The following is a 15,059-nucleotide window of genomic DNA, read 5'->3' as shown; positions in this document are numbered from 1 at the left end:
CATCCCTCAAGCTGAGCCAAGAGCATCTTCTTGTGCCCCACAGAACAAAATCTTTATAACTGCCTGTCTGCTTTATTGTTTTTCCTCTCTAGATAGTATACTTGTTTTACTTCTATCTCTCTGACACCTGACACAATGCTGCTATCAGCAAGTATACACACACACGTGCACAAAAAAATGCTTGTGGATTCAACATGTGAATAAATCAAACTATGGGCCAATCCAAACTGGCCAAGGAAGATTATTCCTAAGTAGGAGGAAGAAGCAATAATAGCCTACCTCTCTCCTTGCATCTCCCCTCCCAAAAATAACTAAGAAATATTTTAATTTATAACTTCAAATTCTGATCAAACACCTTTAGACAAATGTTATAAAAACTGCTGCAGAAATTGGTAAAGAAGTAGTTTGGCTTGGCTAAAAACTGATGCCATGATTAAAAATGGGGACTCAAAGTAAAATTCCATTTTGGCTTTGCTCTTTGTATCTTTTGGCTGGAGTTAAGATATGAATGAAGAAATTTTCCTGGGAGGAGTAAGGTTGGCTTTCTCTGACAAAATATTTTATCGACATAGTTTCCACTTATTAGTGCCCTCTGCTCACAGAAGGCCCAAGAACTTACTAAACATCATTTTCCAGTTTTTTAATAGATAAAGATTGGTAATACAGCCCCTCCCTGACTTCAATCCCAAAGAAGTCATAATGACAGCCTCTCATTCTCAGAGTTCACCACAGAATATGCCTGATATTTTCTAGCAAATTATTGCTTAACACGCTAATTTATTTAACGAAGACTCATCAAGTACCTGCAATGTGCACACCCATGTACAGAAGACCAAAGACTGCCTTGGTCCTCAAATTTCTGTGGGGAAGCAGGAGAGATATCAGAGTGCTCCAGGCCTCCTGGCCCATTCCCTGGAAGGGGAGAGACTTCCCTGAGAGGGCAGTTTGGGAAAAGAACCCAGGCCTGCACAGGCCCCCCACTCCTTTCCCCTTTAGAAACCAAGGGCCACAGGAAGCACACATCCTTCAGCACACACCCTGCTCTCCCAGGGGCAGGCCTGGTAATCTTCACTGCCTAAACACAGGGGGTAAATTCAAAACAGGGGTTAAATCTCAGCAGGCCCTCTTGGCCAAAATTCCTAAGCCACATTCTCCAATCCACACTTGGAATTTACTCATCCCACTGACTCCTTGTTTCAGCCTGGGTATGGAATGTGTATGTGAGAGGTCTTACTCATTAGACGTTCTCAAACCACAGAACAACAGTAATAACAGCTTACTATGCAGGCATTGTTCCCAACTCGACTTGGGTTATTACACCTCTTAAGGACTATTATAATCCCCATTACACAACAGAGGAAACTGAGGCAAAGAGAAGTTATGCAACTTCTACCATAACCCGTTCAGTCAAGATAAAGAGCAGAGTTCAGCACTGTACACAAAACATGGGGCAACCGCCCAGCTGGTTGATGCTGGCTCCTGCCCAGAGAGGGCTTATGGTCACCAGAAAACATGGAAAACCCTAACTACCATGTAGGCTAATTAATCCTAAATTCCTGACTCAGTCTGATAGGAATTTATTATTATTATTATTATTATTATTATTATTAACCTTAAAACGTTCTAAGCATCAGAAGGTGCCCCACCTTAATGCCACCTCACACCAGGGTGATCCACAAGCACAAAATACATGAATTGATAGCCCTGGGAAATGTTTCTGAGAGCCTTCATAACCGAAAACTATGCTTTCTGGGCAATGTGGAGACTTCATCACTGGGATGTACTTTGTCTTGCAGGCTGACTTCATCATGGTCAAGCCATCAGGTACCTGATATAAAGTCAATGCCAGGCGGTCATTCTAAACTCAAGAAGCAAAACTGATTTTCATTCTATTTTACTCATTGTCTAAGTTATCCGTGACCCTCCACCTAAGCTATTGCCACTCAAAAAAAAATTTTTTTTTAAATAACGTATCATGGAAAAAGTGAAATCCAAAAAGGGTAAGGAAAGTGTAATTAACATATGTATATAACATATTGATTCCACAATTCTATACTTCAGTGCTCACCTTGATAAACGTAGTCACCATCTGTCATCCTACAATATTATTACAATATCCACACTGCCTTCTCAACAAAGAACACAAACGGATCCTGTTGGCGCTAAATAAAGTATACTGAAAGCTTCTGAACGGGCCATTTCGGCAGTACGTTACTACCAGATCTGCAGCCTTTCTGGTCTTAGACTAACAATGCCCTGGGCAAGGAACAGTAAATCCATCAGGCAGGACAAGAATTGCCTGTCCACGGTATTGAACTGAGTTGGGGAAGGGAGAAGAAGCAATGACACAGAAAATAAAAAGTGATTCCAAGGATCCCAGGAGAGAGAACTAGTGGGTAGTTTTAATTCAAGAAAAAATAAAATAAAAGTTGCCTTTGACAAGGAAGATAAATGTCAGACTTAAAGGCCACATGGCTGGCTCTCTGAGCACGTACACTGAACACACCTCCTCCTTCACCCCAATGGGACATGCCTGTTTTCCAAGCAAGGCTGTTTCGTATTAGTGTGGGTAAAAGTAAAAGGCTAACCAATAGTTGCCAATGGTTTTTTCGCTCTTCTTGGTAAGCTGTCAATGTTTTCATCAAGAAATGGTCAAAAAATTGGGGCGCCTGGGNAAAAAAAAATAAAAAAAAAAGAAATGGTCAAAATATTGCTATTGGTTTTCAATCATTAGCAAACATTTAGAATTGTCCTATCAATAATAAAACCTTTAAAATAAACAAAATAAGAGCTATTGCAAGAGGTTTTTCTCTGCCTTGAGGAACCTGTCTAAAGTAAGTATGGGAGCTACTAAGAACTGGCCTAGCCCTTCAATCTTTCAAAACAGTAGGGAATAAGAGAAAATGGTAAAGAAAGACTCAAAAAATGAAGGATAATTGATCCGCAAATGTAAACGATTCTTTGACTGTTTTTATTAGAAACCACAGCAATCACAGTACTCAGGAGGAAAATAAAGGACAAAAACAAGAACAAAGTAAACAAAACAAAGATCTGCTTGTTTTACATGCTGCAATCAGCCACTCTTTTCTTACCTGGAGAAAAATATAGAGTGGTCTACATATTGGCTAAAACAAATGAAAGCTTAGAAATTTTGATTCCACTTCTCATGTCTTTCTCACCGCCACACAATGACGCAGCAAACTCACTCCTATGTAGTTCCCAAAAGAAACAAAAGCACATGTGCACAAGGAGCCATCCGTCACCCTTTCTCCATCCCGAATGCTGACAGTGTAATATCGATGTAGGTAGTATCAAATCACCTTGAAATACATAAATCCTCATGAGCTCTGTCTTACGACTCAGTGATAGGAATGAGAACCAAGTCCCAATCTCTCTCCCAGGTAATAAAGGAACTGTTTAAAAAAGGTAAAGCTTGAACTGTTCAAATTCTACAATTTTTAAGGGAATAAGAGGCTACTAATTAAGCCTAACTATCCAAAAGGAAGAGCATTCTAACTGATGAACAAGAATGTTCCTATTGAAGTTCCATCCAACATGACTGGTAATACCTGGAGAACCAATTCCTTCCCTTCAATGTATTTTGAGGGAAGAAGAAATAATTTTTTTTTAATTTTTTTTATTTATTTCTAGGAGAGAAAGAGAGAGAGACAGCGCGAGCAGGGGAGGGCCAGAGAGAGAGGGAGTCACAGACTGAAACAGGCTCCAGGCTCTGAGCTGGCAGTTAGCACAGAGCCCCAAGCGGGGCTCGAACCCACGAACCGCGAGATCATGACCTAAGCGAAAGCCAGACGCTTAACCGACTAAGCCACCCAGGCGCCCCGAAATAATTTTTTTTTTAATGTTTGTTTATTTTTGAGAGAGAGAAAGACAGAACCTGAGTGGAGGAGGGGCAGAAAGAGAGGAAGGCACAGAATTCAGGGTCTGAGCTGTCAGCACAGAGCCTGACACAGGGCTCGAACTCAAGAACCACAAGACCATGACCTGAGCCGAAGTCAGACACTTAACCAACTGAGCCATCCAGGCACCTTGAAATAAAGATTTTTAAGAAAACCCAAGTCATACCTATAACGGATTTGATTCAATGATCACTTATTAAGGTTTACAAAGCTTCCAATTCACTTGTCAGCAACAAAATATGACTACAAGGAGAGATTCCCAATAAATTGTTTTCACATTGGTTGACACTTTGGTTCCAAAGGAGGATACACCCAGCTTGGCATTCTGCATCTGATTCTTGGAGAAGACACCAGGCTGCCTTCCTACAGAACTTCCTATAGTTCCAAAACTTAAAGCTCTCAAGCAAAACATTTTCAAAAAGCAAGGAGTAGGACGGAGGATGTTGACACAGAGCTGCCCATTTAAATAGAGGCATTTGCCAAGTACGGGGAGAAAAATAAATACACACACACGCATTATCTGTTACTATCATAATTTTCTAACAGGTAGACTATTTTAATGTCAGGAAGTAAAAATGACATAATCTTTAAAAAAAAAAAAGACTATATCTGCTTGCCCATCATCACCCCATCACAAGAAATGGCTAAATAGACGTTCACATGGAATGTATGGCTTGGATAATATAGTAGTGTCGGCTACCTGGACAGAGGTGGATTGTACTTCCCAGGTGCCCTCACTGTTAGCTGTGGTCATGTAACATGTGTGGCATTGTAGCCAATGGAATGTGAGCAAAAGTGACCTACACCACTCCCAGCCTGGTCTCTAAACCTCCCACATACCGTCCTCCAGGTTCTTAACCTTCCAAGGCTGGACTGTGATGCCCAGGGCAACCTTTAAAGCCAAATGTCAAAGTGCTGGGGGGGGGCTCCTTTTGCCAATAACTGTGGGCAGGAGAGTACTCACCCCATCTCTTCAACCTCAAACCACTTTAGCTCATCAGGTAAGAGAGAAATAAATTTTTTAAAAATATTTTTATTTATTTCTAGGAGAGAGAGAGAGACAGTGTGAGCAGGGGAGGGTCAGAGAGAGAGGGAGTCACAGACTGAAACAGGCTCCAGGCTCTGAGCTGGCAGTCGAGCTGGCAGTCAGCACAGAGCCCGACGCGGGGCCCAAACCCACGAACCGCGAGATCATGACCTAAGCGAAAGTCGGACGCTTAACCGACTAAGCCACCCAGGTGCCCCATGAGAGAGAAATAAATTTCTAATGTGTTTATACCATTACAGATTTTGGGATTATTACAGTGCTTAGTCCACATATGATTTAAAATATGAGCTACAGATTAACAATAAAAAACTAATTTTTAAAGGACAAAAGATTTGGGGCGCCTGGGTGGCTTAGTCGGTTAAGCGTCCAACTTTCGCTTAGGTCATGATCTCGCGGTTCGTGGGTTCGGGCCCCGCGTCGGGCTCTGTGCTGACTGCCAGCTCAGAGCCTGGAGCCTGTTTCAGTCTGTGACTCGCTCTCTCTCTGACCCTCTCCTGCTCACGCTGTCTCTCTCTCTCTCTCCTAGAAATTAAAAAAATTAAAAAAAAACATTTTAAAAAAATAAATAAATAAATAAAGGACAAAAGATTTGAACAGCTATGTCAAAAGAACATATGCTAATGGTCACTGAGCACATGAAAAGACAGCTATCTTTATTCATCACGCACAATGCAAATTACAACCATAATGAGACATCATGTCATATCCACAAGAATGGCTGAAATTAAAAGGCTGGTAACACCAGTGTTGACAGGATGTGGAGCAACTGGTACTCTCATATACTGTTGATGGAAGTGTAAAAACACGGTACAAACACTTCAGAAAAAGGCTTAACAGTTTCTCATAAAATATTCACTTACCCCATGACCCAGCAGTTCTACTGCTAGGTATTTCCTAAGAAAGCATATGTGCACAAAAATACTTGTATGAGACTTCTCAAGGTAGCTTTATTTATAGCACCCCAATACTGGAAATAGCCCTCATGTCCAGCAACAGGATAAACAAATGGTGATATATTCATGCAATGGAATACTACTGCTCAGTAATAAAAACAACCAACTACTGATACATGCAGCATCATGAATGAATCTTAAAACATTTTTTTCTCTTTTTACTCTTAAAATATTTTTGATGAATGAAAGAAGTGTCAACACAAAAAAGTACATAATCCAATGGTTAAAAAAAAGTCAAAACAGTGGCTGCATAGGACAAGACTGCAGAGGGTGCCATAAATCACTAGGAAATAGCATGAGGGAACTTTCCAGGGTGACAACAACCTTCTATATATCTTGATGAGGAAATAGGATTCACAAGTGTATATGTTAATCAAAATATCATGGAATGGTACACTTAATATTTGTATATTTCGCTATAGTTATTATCTTAAATATGCAATCAAACACTGAACTCTGTTCAGTTGAAGGCTTAGTGTTTAGGGGTAAAGTCCACTGATGTCTACAACCTAATCTGAAATGCAGCCCCCAAAAAGAGGGAGGTGAATGGATGTGCAAAGAGATGGACAGCTAGAATAACATGTAATAAAAGATACACAGCAAAATGGGGTGAATATATAAGTATACACTGCACAATTCTTTCAACTGCTCTGAATGTTTGAAATTTTCCATAGAAAGCACTGGAAAATTATAAAGTCTACATATGCAAAATTCCTTCTGGAGGATCAGGAGAGGGGAAGGGGATCACCTCAAGAAATAACTCAGAGCAGCTAAGTGTGAAGAACAACAAGACATCAAAATGACTGCCAAATGGGACCATGCACACAGGCAAAGGAAACAACTAGGAGTCACCCGATCACAGATGTGCTTTTGTGAGCCAGATGCTTCACACATAGGCAACCTAGTAGGGAAAATCACCAGTAGGGTCTTAATGATTTAATAACAAGTTACTGATTCTCGAAATGAAGAGAAAAGCTAGTCTCGGAACAAAGGGGGGAGGGTCTTTAAAAATGAATAAATTGTGCTTTATGAAAAACTCACTCCATAGTTCATATTTTTCTCAGTTCACAGAGTATCATGAAAACTTCAGTGTGAACCAGGGTTTAGCTACCACTGGGTATAGACAGAATCCTGGTCCCACCAGCTACATTCTAATCTTAACTCTGCCTCTAGCTGCCTGTCTTTAATTAATAAGACTCCAAGTCTCTCTGGTTCACGTTAGGAACTCAAGAAAAACTGAACTACATTTCTGGCATATAATAAAGGATAAAACAAGAAGAAAGATCTTCCAGGCCCTTAGAAGAGAATGACAGTCTTCTCAGGAGCAGGGAACTACCTATAAAGCGATCCGTGGACACTTAGCTTTAATACCCCAGTTCATGAATACTAAGCTAGTTTTGAGAAAGCGCATTAAGATGAGAAAAAGCATGGCTCTCATCCTCTGCCATTAACCAACTGCCATGGGAACTAAGCAAGTCCCTCACACTCTCTGGGCAATACAAAAGAAAACTCAGATCAGATGCCCTCTCAACTAATCCAACCTGCTCAAAGATGCTGTTTAAGACTCTGCATCTGTGGATACAGGCCAGGAATGCCTCACCCACCACCACTAAGCTGAAAGCCTTCTCCTTAAAGTGCTTGTTCAGATGTCACGTGCCTTGGGAAAATTTCCAGCCAAGTGCGGTCATTCCCTTTATACTTTACAGATAACCTGTATTAGAGCCTTCACCACGCTGTATGTTAATCATTTGTTTACCTGTGTTGTCTCCCTGACTAGATTTTGAGCTTCCCGATGCTATAGTTCTTGCCTCACTGGCATTTGTACACCTGGTCTCAGCACAGTGATTATGCAGGCACTCAAAGAATACGTGTGAATAAACGCATTAACCAATCCCTATTGTCGCTTTTAGCTCTAAAATGTTAGGCGTGGTGTTTTTTAAATGCAAATAGAATAATGGATGTAAAAAGTCTTTATTAGTCGTTTAATGCCGTGCGCATTGAGTATCCGGTATCATGAGCAGTGTCGGGGACATCGAGAGGATAAAGCACGATCCCTGCCCCCATGCAAATATGGAGGCTTGTAGTTATTGCCAGAGCAAGGTCAAGGCTAGAGCCCGGTTCCTACTCCCCCCCACCCCCACCCCACTTCCCTTCTTGCTGCAGCTCTGCCTCTTTCCCCATGAGCCTTCAGTCCTCCTGCAAGCTGCGACCTCTGTCCCAGCTGGCAGAATTGCAAAAATCGGAGCCAATCACCCACGCCCTGCGGCCGACGACAAACCCTGCTGGCGTGCCCCCGGCCCCAGACACCTCTCCCCTCCTCCCCGCGAATGGAGCAGTCTTTAGAGACGGGAAAGCAGCGCCCACCCTGGCCTGTGATGAGTGGGACTGCCCCCCGCAACTCGGCAGCGCTGGAGAAGCCGGGCCGTTACTTGCCCACGCCCAGCTCTCTGCGCAAACCTTCGGGCCGGCGCGAGGGCCGCAGGGTATACCTGCGCGCCCCGCTGCTCCTTCCAGTGCTTCATCTGGTCGCTGGCTGGATCTCGGCTGTCCGCCATGGTGTCCGACTGGCTTCGCAGAACGTTGCAGGGAGCCTGGGCTACGCGTCTCCACCCTCCGCTGGAGAACCCGTCTACCGCCGCCCGGCAGAAGTAAGCGACCTCAGGCTCCGCCAGTCCGCCCCGCCCCTCGCCCCGCCCCCGAGGGAGGACCGCCTCCTGATTGGCCGCTCGAGCGCCAGGCAGGATGGGATTGGAAACCAAATATGGGCGGGAGTAGAGGGGCCAGGCGCTAGGCCTCCGGGAGGGAGACGGAACCTGGGGATTGGGAGAGGCCTGAGAGGTGTGTGTAATGGGGGGAGCCCCGCCCTTCCGACCCCAAGACCGCGGGATTCGTGAACCCAGAGCTGGGCTGCGTTAACGGGGGCCTCAGTCTCGCCTCCGGTTATCAGCATCCTTCAGGCTGCCAGGCAAAGTGACGGTTGGTGGCCTGCCAGTTTTGCTGAGGGAACGCTTAGGCGCTGCTGGGTGGAGCTTTGAGCTGTAAACACGACCTCAGCTCATTTTAATAAGTCAAAAATCTTGGGATGAATTCCAGGACTCTTCTCCAATGTCACGTTAGTTTTCCTCGATCACAGACTATTTCCACGGAAAAATGAAACATGGACAAGTGCTTCATGGTCTTAATAGTCTAAAATCCTTAGGAAGGAAGTTCAGCCTTTTGGGTTCCCCTTTTTGGACTATCTGCTGTGTGCCAGACGCTGCTAGATGTTTGCCAGGCTGTATCATTTAATTTTCCAATCTCTTGATAAAGTTTTGTTACCTCCAACTTGAAAGAGAACGAATTTGAGGCTTAAGAGAGGTGGAGGAACTTGCCGAATAGGAGTTAAAAGCTAGCAAAATGTCAGAGTCTAGATCCTTGGGGACCTGGGTCCTGAACCAGTATGCTATCCTGCCTTTCTAAGAATAACAATTTTGAAAAATTCTAAGAATTTTAGAATCCTATGTCTTTAAAGAGCCATACTGGAAAATTAAATCTTGAGTGAGTTATTGACTAGTTTGTCACTGTTACCAAATGGCTTGAATGATTTCCCCTCTCAGGTACTACGATTTCTCTTTAAACACCTGGACACATATAAATATAATCTTCAAATTCAGAGTGCTCAACTTTTAATTTTGATATTTTCCAATAAAACTGCCTATCATGGGTGGATATAGGATAATGAAACTTTCAGATGTTCTTAACTTTATAAAAGTGTGATATATAAGTTTTATATATATGTAAGTTTATAAAACTTTTGCAGTTCATTGAAAGAGCAAATGATCTTCAGTGCCCTGTGTTTCTCCTTCATTACACTTAACACAACCACAAAGATGCCATTAGCTGTGTGATTTGTGCGGTGTCTTTTGCTACCCGCTTCACTCCCACTGCCACCAGAGTATAAACTCCATGAGGGCAGGAATCACATTTGACTTGCTCTGTGTTGTATTCTGCACAACTAGAATTTGAGTACTTACTCCATGCCAAAAAATGTTCTAAGAATTTTGTTTGCATTTGTTTAGTTAACCCTCCAAACAACTCTATGTGTTAGGTACTAATATTATCCTCATTTTACAGTTTAAGAAACTGAGGCATGGAGAGGTTAAATAAGTAATTTGTTCAAGATTACACAATTATTAAAGGTTAGAGCCAGGATTCTAGCCTTGTTCATCTCCTGAGCTCATGGCCTGTTGAATAAATAAAGGTGGAAAAGATCAAACTACTCATTTTCTTCACTGACTAAGATAAATTTCAACCAAGTAAATAAAAAGAGGCCTGGAGGCATGTGTTAACCTTTGATCTTTACATGAACATTGTCCTGTTTATTTTTTTCTCTGTTTTCTTTAGTGTTGGTTTGGATTCCTAAGGAATTTCCAGTGAAAGAGAAATGGAGAAACAAGACACTTTCAGATCATGTCAAATCTTGTATATTAAAATAAGGTATGTGCTTACAAGTAATGACAATGAATTTATATTGGCTACACTGGTAGCATTATATTCACTGGCTTTACAACTATAGTCTAATTATAGTTTAAGTGAAAACAGCTCTAAGAACCAGCCCTAATTTAAAAATACATTAAACTAAATCTACTTGACTCCTAAAGGTAATCCCAAGTGATTGGTTCAGTAAACAAATTTGGTCCCAGATTTTTATATTTTACTAATACAAACATGTGAGTATTTTCATTGGTGTTGAATACAATTGCTATTTAGAAAATACTGTTCTATGATTATTCAGAACCCAGTGAAATAAAATATACTGGCACAAAACATAATGTTATTAATCCTGATATCACCAAATCAAAAACCAAACCTACAAAATAGGCCATACAATAACTGTTGAAGAGAAAAGTCTGGGCACTCAACTAGGAACCTTTATTGAAAATTTTCTTCAATCAGTATTTGAAAGAATGGAGAGGGGGAACTATGTCTTGTTGGATGACAGGTATTAATATAGCGCAGCATGAGATTAATTGAAACTGAGATAATTATTTCCATTCTGATTCCACCCACCCTGTGAGGGGCTGAGAATGTTCCACATGTTTTGATTTCATTCTTTTCACAATGGGCTTATGGAGTAACCTGGGGATAGAGAGAGGGGTAGAAAAAAAGAACAGAGTGTAAAAGAGAAGAGATGTGTCACAACCCAGAATGCCCTGTGAGGGAAAGACAGTGGACACTACCACAGAATGGTATGTGTATGTTTTCAACCCCTTGTGGACTAGTCCTGAGCATACAGGAGAGGGAAACCCAATTTGCAAAAAGTGAAAATGGTTCTATATGTGTAAAACAGGTTTATATGTATAAAATAGGCATGTACCTTCTACTCTGCCTATTTTGCTTTACCACACATTACTTCTACTCTAATAAGAACAATTACTTGGGGCACCTGGGTGGCTCAGTTGGCTAAGCATCTGACTTTGGCTCACCTCATGATCTCATGGTTTGTGGGTTTGAACCCCGTATCGGGCTCTGTGCCTCTGTGCTGACAGCTCAGAGCCTGGAACCTACTTCAGATTCTCTTTCTCTCTCTCTCTCTCTCTCTCTCTCTCTCAAAATTAAACATTAAAAAAAATTTTGTAAAAGAACAACAACTTAAAAGGAGGTAGCCCAGACATCCTTTGGGTCTAGTAATGGCCATTTGGAACATACATGTACCATATTATTTATCTGGGTGTTTGGAAAAAGGAAACACAGAAATAAGAATTTGAAATTTGTTATTACCCTAACTTTTTCTTTTCTGATTTTAAAAGTGGTGCATGCCTACTAATGAGAGCTTGCAAATACAAAATAGCATGTAAAATAAACAATTATCCACAAGTAGTAATAAATAAATACCTTTCTTACCAATATTTTCTCTAGTGTATGCAATGTGTTTGTGTATGTGTGTGTGTATATGTGTGTAAGAGAGAGATTAATAATGGATCATACAGAGTATATAATTTTTTGTGTGCTGGCTTTTCTTTCAACTATTAAATCTGTTTAGTAAAGATAATTTCGCTCATACAAAACAAAAACAATTGACAACAGTCTGAAGGATGGACACGCCATCAGAGACAGGGAGGGACTGCAGGTACTCGGAGCCCTTCCCTCATGCCCAGAGAAGACCCTTGGTGCTTCTCCACCACCTTGCCCCTGATGGAGAGGAAAGCTGAAGGATTACTGCCACCCTATGGGACCCCCAAAAGACCATGGCACAAAGGCCTTCTCCTCATGTGGCCCATTAATACTGGGGAAGTGCCTCCCCACCCTCCCCACCCTCCCCTCACTGGCCTGGACACCGGAAGCTAAGTTGTTTTGGGAGGGGGTGAAGTGGCTCATGGGGAAGGACCAGATTCTGGACATCTTTGGCGTAAAGACTCCCCCAGCCATCTAATAGGCCACAGTGGAAATTTGCAGGGCCACAAAAGTGGTGCTGCCTTTGCCCACAAGCTGATTTTTTTTTAACTTTCAAAACATTTTATTTTGCCTATTATAATAATAGGCAAATATAATAATATTTTGACATATTATTTCTCGTGTGGTACAAAAGTATTATGTACTTAAACCTGTCAGCCAGATAGAACTCTTTCCGTTCTTCAAGCCAACTTTCCTCAGAGGCAAATAAATAAGAAACAAAGTATATTCTGTAGACCATACACAGAAAAATTTCCGTTACAAGAACAAAAATATTTAGACATGTTATATTTAGTGTAGCTTAGCATTCCAGTTTATGTTGATAACTTCAGTTAGTTGGAGTTACATCACATATGCAGAAGAACTCAACATACAGCAGATAGTTTAACTCTTGATTAAGGACAAAACATCTGACAGGAGTTTTTTTCTTGTATTTTTTAAAAGATACTCCATTTGTAAATTCAAGTTTGGTTGGCCCTTTTTAATCTTTTTGTTCAACATTTTGAACACTTCCATTTTTTTCATTTTGTAGAGCCTTTGAACTTGGTCTCTCTCATTTTCTACTCTCAAATTCTTGTTTCCTAGCAGCACACTTAGCTGGTACTTATCCGTGTCTTTCTTCTGCTTTTCCATTTGATAGTTTCTTTTTCTTTTTCTTTGGAATAGTAATGAAGTTTATACTTTTGCTATGCTGTTCAGGCTGAGCTGGTCAGTGTTCTTCAGACAAAGCCTGGGCAAAGTAGCATTGTTACTTCTGGAAACGGCTGATCAACTTGTTCTTCTGACAAAGGCTGGTTAACTCTTCTAAATTGCTTCCTGAGCCTTTCCTCTTCATCTAATTAGAGATGTTTCAGATTATCTAAGCACCCATCTGTGAACTGGGATTCCTATGAGGTTTGAACTCTCTTCCCCTTCTGTAGCAATTTCTTGTAATTTTGCTGAATCTTCAGTTTTCTTGAAACGTAAAGCCTGTCCATCAGGAATGCTCCCTGCAAAAGAAAGCGAATGGTTAGGCCACCACATCCTTTGTTCAAATTTATTATTCCTGAATCTGATGAAAATCTCCTTTGCCACATGTTCCCAAACTCCGAGTCCGCCTTGCCACCACCTCTCTGGCACCATGGCACATCAATCATGTCCAAAGTCTTGCTTCTTCTACTTAACATTATGGGATGAGATTCTTTCTGGGTTTTTAAATATTCTTCCAAAGTGTGATTTTTTTTCCTCTTGCCTGCACAATGTGCAATCAAAGGACTGATCCCTTGTTTACACATTCCCTTATTGGAAACATTTAAATTTTTTTTACTATAAATAACAGTATAGTGAACATCCTTCCTCTATTTGTATTTGTATTTGCTTCCTTAGGACCTATTTCTAGAAGTAAGTAATTTTTGGTTCAAATCATATACACATTTGAAGTCCCTTGTGGCATACTGTCAGTTTTGTCTGCAAAACTTGAAACAGTTGACATTCACCAGCACTGAGAGTAAGGACTGGAAATAAAATTTTAAAGATACGTTAGTAGTTAGATTCTAGCTACCTAAAATTGCATGTTTTATTAGACTGTTCAGAAAGGACAACACCTCTTTCATTATATTCAGCCATTTCCACCACCCCCATGGGATTCATTCCATCTAGTGAATGTCTACAATGTCCTGTGCTCTCTGCGTGATTGACTTTGGGAACATAGCAGTGAAGGAGATGGGGATCAGCAAAAACAATCCAAAACCCAGGAAATAACACCATGTGAAGAGTGTTCTAAGAAAGAAAATACAGCTGCTGCAGTGGCACCAAAAAAGTTTGCCTAACCTGAACTTGAGAGGTCATGAGAGGCTTCCTCAAGGAAATAAAGGCCAAATGAACCTTGAAGGATGAACAGGTGTTAGGTATAGTGCCAAGAATAAGCATTATGTTAGCCCCACTGTGGCCACAGAAATCTGAAGAGATTTCTTCCATTCTTTCTTGAAAGTCTGACATCATCACTGATGGTATTGTGACAACTTGAGTAGTACTGGGAGGGCAAGCAAACATTTGCAACTGGAGTTCAGCCTTTTTGAAGTTTGCCCAAGCATGCTGACCTCTGACTCAGACTGGCTTTGACTTCTGCTCTTCTCCCACTTGTCCCCCTCATCTAGGATCCTGCATGGCCTGTACAAGTCTGTCATGTTAACTACTGGGATCGCTATGCCTGGCTTGAGTTGTTTTCCAGAGCTGCTGTCTTTGAAGTATTTTGATTGTCTCCTTTGTATATACTGTTAAGTGTTGCCTTTGTGCTTGACTCTGGGCTTAAGTCTATATGCAGAAACCAGACATGGGTTCCTAAAGTCTGACAATTCAAAAAAATGACCAAAACCTCATAGATAAACCCACACATTCAATATGGCTTGAGGCCACACCCTTACGTATCTATGGAGAGCTGAATAGTGATAAATTATACATGCTATGTGGAGCTACTGGTTGTAGCTGGGGCTGTAGACCGGGAGGACTGGGACAGGTGTGTCTCTTCTTCCTCAAGACCTAGATCATAGACCAGCAAGGCTTCAAGGGGCAAAACAACACGATGCACAGTTAAAAGTCTCAGCTCTAGCATCAGAGCACTTGGGTTTGAATCCCATTATGGCTTCTTACAAACTGTGTGACCTCCACCAACTCTTTGAAGCTTCTAGATATTAATAAGATATTAAGCAATGATATATTAATACCTTCTGT

General features: G+C 41.3%; 1 protein-coding gene, 1 long non-coding RNA gene and 1 pseudogene across 2 annotated transcripts in view; 1 reads left to right on the top strand and 2 right to left on the bottom strand.

The window, feature by feature from the left end:
- Positions 1-8,582, bottom strand: part of CAT (catalase) — a 34,761-nt gene extending 26,179 nt beyond the window's left edge. The window contains exon 1 of the mRNA XM_077777486.1: positions 8,408-8,582. Coding sequence (XP_077633612.1) covers positions 8,408-8,473 — 66 coding nt within the window. The 5' untranslated portion in view covers positions 8,474-8,582. The remainder of the gene's footprint in view (positions 1-8,407) is intronic.
- A 109-nt stretch (positions 8,583-8,691) lies between these two features.
- Positions 8,692-14,758, top strand: LOC144242534 (uncharacterized). Its single transcript, XR_013338375.1, has 3 exons — positions 8,692-8,756; positions 10,302-10,394; positions 14,486-14,758. It is a non-coding gene; the product is annotated as an uncharacterized LOC144242534 (long non-coding RNA).
- LOC144242529 (thyroid transcription factor 1-associated protein 26 pseudogene) lies at positions 12,735-13,486 on the bottom strand (annotated as a pseudogene).
- Positions 14,759-15,059: the final 301 nt, after the last annotated feature.

This window comes from Crocuta crocuta, unplaced genomic scaffold (assembly GCF_008692635.1).
Source record: "Crocuta crocuta isolate KB4526 unplaced genomic scaffold, BGI_CrCroc_1.0 scaffold384, whole genome shotgun sequence".
NCBI lineage: Eukaryota > Metazoa > Chordata > Mammalia > Carnivora > Hyaenidae > Crocuta > Crocuta crocuta.
This window is presented reverse-complemented; position numbering and strand designations above follow the sequence as displayed.